This window comes from Vulpes vulpes, chromosome 12 (assembly GCF_048418805.1).
Source record: "Vulpes vulpes isolate BD-2025 chromosome 12, VulVul3, whole genome shotgun sequence".
Taxonomy (NCBI): domain Eukaryota; kingdom Metazoa; phylum Chordata; class Mammalia; order Carnivora; family Canidae; genus Vulpes; species Vulpes vulpes.
Genome location: NC_132791.1, coordinates 18,439,712 through 18,446,786, shown reverse-complemented (window position 1 = coordinate 18,446,786; position 7,075 = coordinate 18,439,712). Strand labels below are relative to the sequence as shown.

The 7,075-nt window shown below is 51.3% G+C and overlaps 1 protein-coding gene and 1 long non-coding RNA gene across 2 annotated transcripts in view; one reads left to right on the top strand and one right to left on the bottom strand.

Moving 5' to 3' along the window:
• Nucleotides 1-325: 325 nt before the first annotated feature.
• On the bottom strand, nt 326-1,296 carry LOC140594561 (uncharacterized). The gene is made up of 2 exons (XR_011995479.1): nt 1,157-1,296; nt 326-513 (listed from the first exon to the last, which is right to left on the bottom strand). It is a non-coding gene; the product is annotated as an uncharacterized lncRNA (long non-coding RNA).
• COL15A1 (collagen type XV alpha 1 chain) overlaps nt 941-7,075 on the top strand; it is a 104,628-nt gene continuing 98,493 nt past the window's right edge. The window contains exons 1-2 of the mRNA XM_072727866.1: nt 941-1,078; nt 1,181-1,266. Of these exons, the coding sequence (XP_072583967.1) occupies nt 1,068-1,078; nt 1,181-1,266 (97 nt within the window). The 5' untranslated portion in view covers nt 941-1,067. The remainder of the gene's footprint in view (nt 1,079-1,180; nt 1,267-7,075) is intronic.

The following is a 7,075-nucleotide window of genomic DNA, read 5'->3' as shown; positions in this document are numbered from 1 at the left end:
TAGCCGGATGAAAAGCCACCATTTGAGGGCTTAGCCAGTGCCAGACCCTGTGCTAAGCTCTACACAGGAGGGATAGTCACACGGGCCGGGATGGCTTCTGGAGGCTGAGCCCGGTTCCCCTTTTCCACATCATCGCAGAGCCTGGAGCGGCGGCTCACCTGGGGCTGTGCCCCTTCGCTCGCCCTTTATGGGCATTTCCCACCACCAGGCACTACGTCGGCCAGATAGCAAAACAAATACTACATTCTCGCCCTCCTGAAACGTGCATTCCCCGGGGCAGGGGGTGGAGGCGGCTCGCAAGTTGCAGAGAGGAAAACTTCGGAAATATTCGACACGTTTAGATGTTTTATTAGGATTATTCTTTGCGGGGCAGCCCGGGTGGCGCAGCGGTTTAGCGCCGCCTTCGGCCCAGGGCGTGACCCTGGAGACCCGGGATCGAGTCCCACGTCGGGCTCCCTGCGTGGAGCCTGCTTCTCCCTCTGCCTGCGTCTCTCATGAATAAATACGTAAAATCTTAAAAAAAAAAAAAAAAAGAAAGGAATATTCTTTGCTGCATGTGCTCCTATGGAAGGCGCGTGTGCCGCCCCCTCCCTCTGCAAAACGGGCTCCCGCCTGCGGGCATCGCAGTGCACCGTCCCGCTGCGCGACCTCGGCGTCCGCCGCGTCTCCCCGTCTCCAGCCTCAGTTTCCTGCTCCGTCGCGTCAGGGCAGCGCCGCGACCCCGAGCCCCGAGCCCCGAGCCTCGCGGGCTGCTGCAAGGATCCCATTGGCTGGGCTCGGAGAGCGCTCGGCCCGCGGGGCAGCCCCGGCCCCGACGCCCGCTCCCCCGGCGGCCGCGGCGCGGGGCCGGCCCGAGGGTTACGTCAGGCCGGCGGGGGTGGCCCGGGGCGCGCCGTCGGGAAAGGGGCGTGGGGACCCCCGGGGCGTGAGCGCGGCGGAGTCGGGTTTCAGAGCGCGGGTGACTCAGGGGAGCCGGAGGCCGCCCGCCCGCCGCCCGGCGCCGCCTTTGTTCGCGCAGGAAGGGGAGCCGGGCGCAGGGGCGCGGGGCGCGGGGCGCGGGGCGCGGGATGGCGCCGAGGTAGGACCCGCTCCCCGCTCCCCCTCCCCGCTCCCCGCGCCGCGCCCCGGCCCGCCCCAGCCCGCCCGCGCGCCTCACCCTCTGCCCCGCCACCTCTTGCAGGACGGACGCGCGCTCCTGGCGCCTGCCGTGGCTGCTCTGGGTCTCCGCGCTTCTCCCCGCGCTCACCCGGACCCGCTCGGCGACAGGTAAGCCGGGCCCCGGGGCACCGCTGCCCGCGCCCCGCCCCGCCCGCGCCCGCCCGCGCCCCGGGGCAGCTGCGCTCCGCGCCCGCCCTGCGCTCCTCATTCCTGGACATAAAAGGGAGTCGTGGCCGCGGGCGGCGGGGGCGCGGGGCCGAGCCCGAGTGCGGGAGCGTGACCGCAGCGGGGACGCCCCGGGCCTGTGCCGCGCGGGAAGTCTCGGGACCGAGCGAGCCTCGAGGCGGCCTCGCTTAGCCCCAGGTTACCTGCGGGCGTCCCGTCCGCCTCGCCTCGCGGTGGCGCCCGGGGGAGGACTCGAGCTACCGCTCCCCGAGCCTCGCTTGGGGGCACCGGCGCCCCGAGGTGGGTGGACGACCCGCGGCTACAGTTGGGCTAAGGGGCGTGCTCCGGCTGCGTGAGTTGTTGGCTGAGTCAGGCGCCCAGCCCAGGGCAGGGAATTTCACCTCTCTGTGCCTCAGTTTCTTCATCCCCCATAAAAGGGGGGGGGGGTAATCAGACCACCTTTCCTGGGGGATGCCCTGAAGATTTACAAGAGATATTAGAAATATCCAATGTTTCCACGCTGCGGCCCATGCGGGCACAAAGTAAGTGGTGGAATTTATGGGTGGATCTTTGCCATCGGTGTGAGCCAGCAGTGCAGGCAGTTTGACAGCAGAGGACACTGAGGACAAAGATGCTTCACAAGTGGCCTGTCCAAAAGGCGGGATCTGGGCTCCCATCCTTCCTCCCTCGGTCCTTTCTCCTTACCATTTTGCACAACTCTCTTGTCCCAGCAGTAGCCTCCCTCTCCTTTTGGTTTTAGAAAAGCAGCACATAGCCTCAATAGAATAAGTGTGTTCGAGAAGGGGTAACAGCCTCTCTGTCCTTTTGAAGGAAACAGACTATTGAGGGTGGCCCAGGTTAACTCTTTGTGTGCCAGAGGAAGCCCGGGACAGCCTGGATCATTGTAACCTTGGGAGCAAGACCCAAACTCGCAGCGGCCACTTTTCCTGCCAGAGCCTCCGGCCTGGCATTTCTTGCAGATCAAAGGGCAGCTGGAGCACAGTATTGGCTGCTCAGCACCGTGGTCCATGTGGAAATGCTGCAGTTTGGCATGTGATATGGGGTATTGCCAGCTCAGTGGCAGAGGGCAGCTTCGTGTTTCCCGGTCTTTTGTGAACTTTGCTGCAACCCCCATCTCCAAAAGGAAGAAGATTCTGGGGAAAGAGACTTTGGTGTTTCTTTCTCCTCTTGTGTTTGAAGGCTGGACCCTTCGATGTCAAGTCAGTTGTTAGAAACAACACAGAGGATGTCCTGTTCCCATCCATAACGTAAAAGGGGAGTGCCAGGAAACCCTCAGAAGCTGAAAAGGGCAAGGAAAGGGCCATGTGCAACTGATGGGTATTCAGCGTCCCTCTGGGCCTCTGCAGAGACTTCCTAGACGTGTGAAACATCCTCCTGCAAACCAGATTTTGCGGGCAGTTTAATCATGCTCACGCTTATAAACAAATCACTTTCTACATTCAGGCAGAGGTGTGAGCAGGTCCAGGTTACATTTATTCAGTCCTCAAAATTGCTCCCGGAGGCAGGCACTGGAGCTGTTTATGTCTCTATGCTTCAATAAGGAAACCACTTCCCAAAGTCTCCAGGCTTCCCAGGCCCTGAGGGTTTCCTGGCCCACCCTGTTAAAAGAGACCCTTGTCAGTGGGACCCTGTCCCCCACGCCGATCCTCGTGCCCCTGATGCATCATGGCCCAGCTAGTAAAGTTACAGTGTCATTGGAATACCTGCTATGCAGATAAGGAGGTTGTTTTGGAGGCAGGAAAAGTGGCTCCACAAGTAATTTGTTCCTGCTCAGAAAATCCTTATATGTGCAAATATTTACTTTTCTTTCAACTGTTTTACTGTGAAATATAACATCCATTCAGAAAAGTGCACACAGAAAGTACAGCCCAATGGCTTATCACGGAGCAAACACCCGTATAACCCAGGTAGAGAAATAGGCTAGTCCCAGAAGCTCTCTTGTGTGTCCCTTGGATGCGATCATGCCCTCCCTACCCTCAGAGGTAACCATCACCTTGGCTTTTATGTTAACTTCTTCCTTACTTTTTAGGAATGACTTTAGTACCCTAAGCGTTCATCCTCAAATTCTACTGTTTCATTTGACTTGAGTTTGAACTTCATACATGGGCGTCTTTCACTGAATATTAAGTTTTGAGATTCATTTATGCTGTTGCATGTGGGCTGTAGCGAATCCATCTTTGTTGCTGTATAGTTTTCCACTGTATTGATGTGCTATACGTTATCTACTTTTCTCCAACAACATTTGAGTCATTTCCATATTGGCAGACATAGCAGAGTGTTTCTGCACGTTCTCGTACATGTGCATGTATTCTGGTAGATTCTACATCTAGGGGCGGGGTGCTGGGAGACAGGGTGCACAGATCCTCCAACTGAACACACAGTGCCAGCCCAGCCTACTCTATGGTTGTACTGAGGTGCATGGTCATCAGTGTGGCATAAGAGCCCCCATTTCTTCAAATCCCCACCAGCACTCGGTCTTGTCACTGGACTGAATTTCAGTCCTTCTAATGAGTACATAGTAGAATTTAACTATAGTCTTAATATATTTTCCTATTATTTTTCTCAAAAATTTTATTTATTTATTTCAGAGAGAGAGAGAGGGAGAGAGAGAGGGAGAGAGAGAACAAATAGGCAGAGCAGCAAGCAGAGAGAGAGAGAAGCAGACTCCCCACTGATAGGGAGTTGGATGCAGGGGTTGATCCCAGGACCCTGGGATCATGACCTGAGCTGAAGGCACTTAGCTGAACCACCCAGGTGCCCCTATTTTCCTGATTACTAAGTTGATTACCTTTTCAAATGTTTATTGGACATCTGGTGGTTATCCCGGTTGACTTTTTTTTTGATGAGTTTTTTTTTTTTTTTTAGCTTTTATTTATTTATGAGAGAGAGAGGGAGAGAGGCAGAGACAGAGGGAGAAGCAGGCTTCATGCAGGGAGCCTGATGTGGGACTTGATCCCAGAACTCCAGGATCATGCCCTGGGCCGAAGGCAGGTGCTAAACCGCTGAGCTACCCAGGGATCCCCACTTTCTTTTTTTTTTTGCCGAGGTGAAACCCACATAACCTAGAGCTAGCCACTTCCATGTGTACAATTCGGTGGCAGTTCATACATTCATGCTGTGGTACAGCCGTCTCCTCTGTTGAGTTCCAAAACGTCTTCATCACTCTAAAGAGTGAAAAGCCTTATTCCTATTAAGTGGTCACTCTCCATTACTCCCATGCTCACCCCACCAGCTCCTGGCAGCCGCTAAATGGCCCTCCATCTCTGTGGATTTGCCTATTCTGACTGTTCCATAAAATGGCATCATATACCCTGTACCTTTTGTGTCTGGCTTCTTTCACGTAGCATGATGTTTTAGAGGGTCCTCCATGTTGTAGTGTGTGCCAGGACTTCATTCTTTTTTTATGGCTGAATATTTCACTGCATGGATATACCATAATTCGTCTATCCATTTTTCCATTGATGGGGACACTGGGGTTGTTTCCTTCTCTTAGCTCTCATGAACAGTGCTGCTGTGAACATTTGTGTATAAGAATTTGAGTCCTTGTTTTACTTATTTTGGGTATATACCCAGTGGAACAGCTGGGTCATGTGGTCATTTCATGTGTAGGTTTTATAGAAACTCCGAAACTCTTTTCCACAGTGGCTGTACCATTCCACATCCCCATCAGCAGGGTACAAAGGCTCTGATTGTTCCACGTCTTTGTCAACACTTCTGACTTTCCATTTTTAAAATTATAGTTATCTTAGTGGGTGTGAAGTGGTCTCTCCTTGTTATTTTGATTTGCATTTCCCTAATGACTAATGAGCATTAGTTGAGCATCTTTTCACATGCTTCTTGGCCATTTGCAGATCTTCTTTGAGGCAAATCTGAACACTAAGCAGAGCCAGTTTGAATTTTTCCTCTAACCATTTCATTCTTCTTGCTCATGGCTGTCTGATGTGCTTTCCTGAAGGAGAGAGAAGTGGCGAGGAGTCACACCTTAGATTTTCTCTCTCTAGCCTCTGGCCTTTCCTGTGTCCTGGCCTTAGTGAGCTACTGCTGCTCACATTCCATTGGAGGTTGTGATGAAGATAAATGATTGTAATATTTTATTATTTTTTATTTTTTAAAAATATTTTATTTATTTCTTTATTCATGAGAGGCACAGAGAGAGAGAGGCAGGGACATCGGCTGAGCGAGAACCAGGCTCCCTGTATGCAGGGACTTGATCCCAGGATCATGACCTGAGCCAAAGGCAGACGCGCTCAACCACTGAGCCACCCAGGTGCCCCTGTAGTGTTTTAATTACTGGGTAAACTTTTTGGTTTTGTATAAAGTAGGCAATGCCTGTGGTCGCATCATGTGTTGCCAGTGTGTTTTACAGCAGAGTGCAGGCTGACAATTCCTGGCACACTGAACCACTCATAGCTCTCGGTGTACCGTAGGGATTTTGTAGTTCCTTTGACTTTGCGCAAGATGTGAACTCATCTCCCTGTCTAGAGTACACTTCCTTGCCTTTCTGTTTCTTTTTGAGGACTAGTGCTACTTACCAGCCTAAAGGGCACCCTGGCAGGACCACTTTGAGGGTGTGGGTCATGCCTCATTTGTCCAGAAGTTGGCCACTAGGACTTCAGCTGTTTTGTCATTATTGTGAACAGTGCTGCTGGGACCATCTTCTGACAAAAGGCCTTTGTTTTCCTTTTGGATTATTATTATTTGGACTAGATTACCTCACACAGACTTGCCCATCAAGGGACAGAAGTAGTTGGATAGTTCTTATGCATTTAGATGGATCTCTCTTAGATACAAATTTAATCATTCTCCTTCCTATTTTAATTGCTCTCACTGGGTTCTTGCTGTACTTAAGCAGAAGCATGCCCCTTATTGACTTGGGCTCACACCAAATCACTGGTAGCTTGTGGAGTAAGATATGGGATGACTCACCCTGTGCCTCCGCATAGGCGGGTCGCTCTTTGAGAATACCTTTCTCCTTGTCCACCTGGCAACCCACTATTGATCCTTTAAGCATTCTCTGGGAAGCCCTCCTCCACCAGGCATGTTGGGTGTCTTTCTTTTGGGCTGTCTATCAACCCATCCTTCAGTCACAGGCCTTCTCAGACTGGATTGTGACCAGTGATGATTTGTCTGCCTTCCCTACCACACGGGAAGCTCCAAGAGACAGGGACTGGGCCTTTCCAACTCTGAATCCCAGAACCTATCCCAGGGCCTGGCCATGTGGGCACTCAGTAAACTCTGTCAATGAATCAAAGAAGGAATGAATGGGTAGGTCCAGCTTGTGGTCTGGAGAGAATGTGCCAATTTACCATGTCAATGGTAATTGTAATTCGTCTCTGTTCTTCCACAGCTCTGCCAACCATGGGGTGACCATGGCTGAGTAATGAGGGTACATTATGGGACTCTTAGGTTTTTTTCCTTCAGTAACTTTAATAACTAGTTAGGAATTTATGCCAATGTTATTTTGTTCTTTATCTTTTTTCATTATATGTAATTGCAGAAACAATTTATTGTCTAGCTTATCCCCTCTCATCTTATTAGTGATGGCCTATATTTTGTCAAAAGCTGTACATTTATCTTCTCTCTGCTAGTTAAATATTGAATTTTTTTCAAGGTTTTTTTGAATGTCTACAGCTTGACCTACTTAAAAAAGACCATAAATTAAGTTAATTACATAGATTACATAGCATGTAATCTAAAGCCATGTTTTTTCAAAGTGGTACCTAGGATTCCC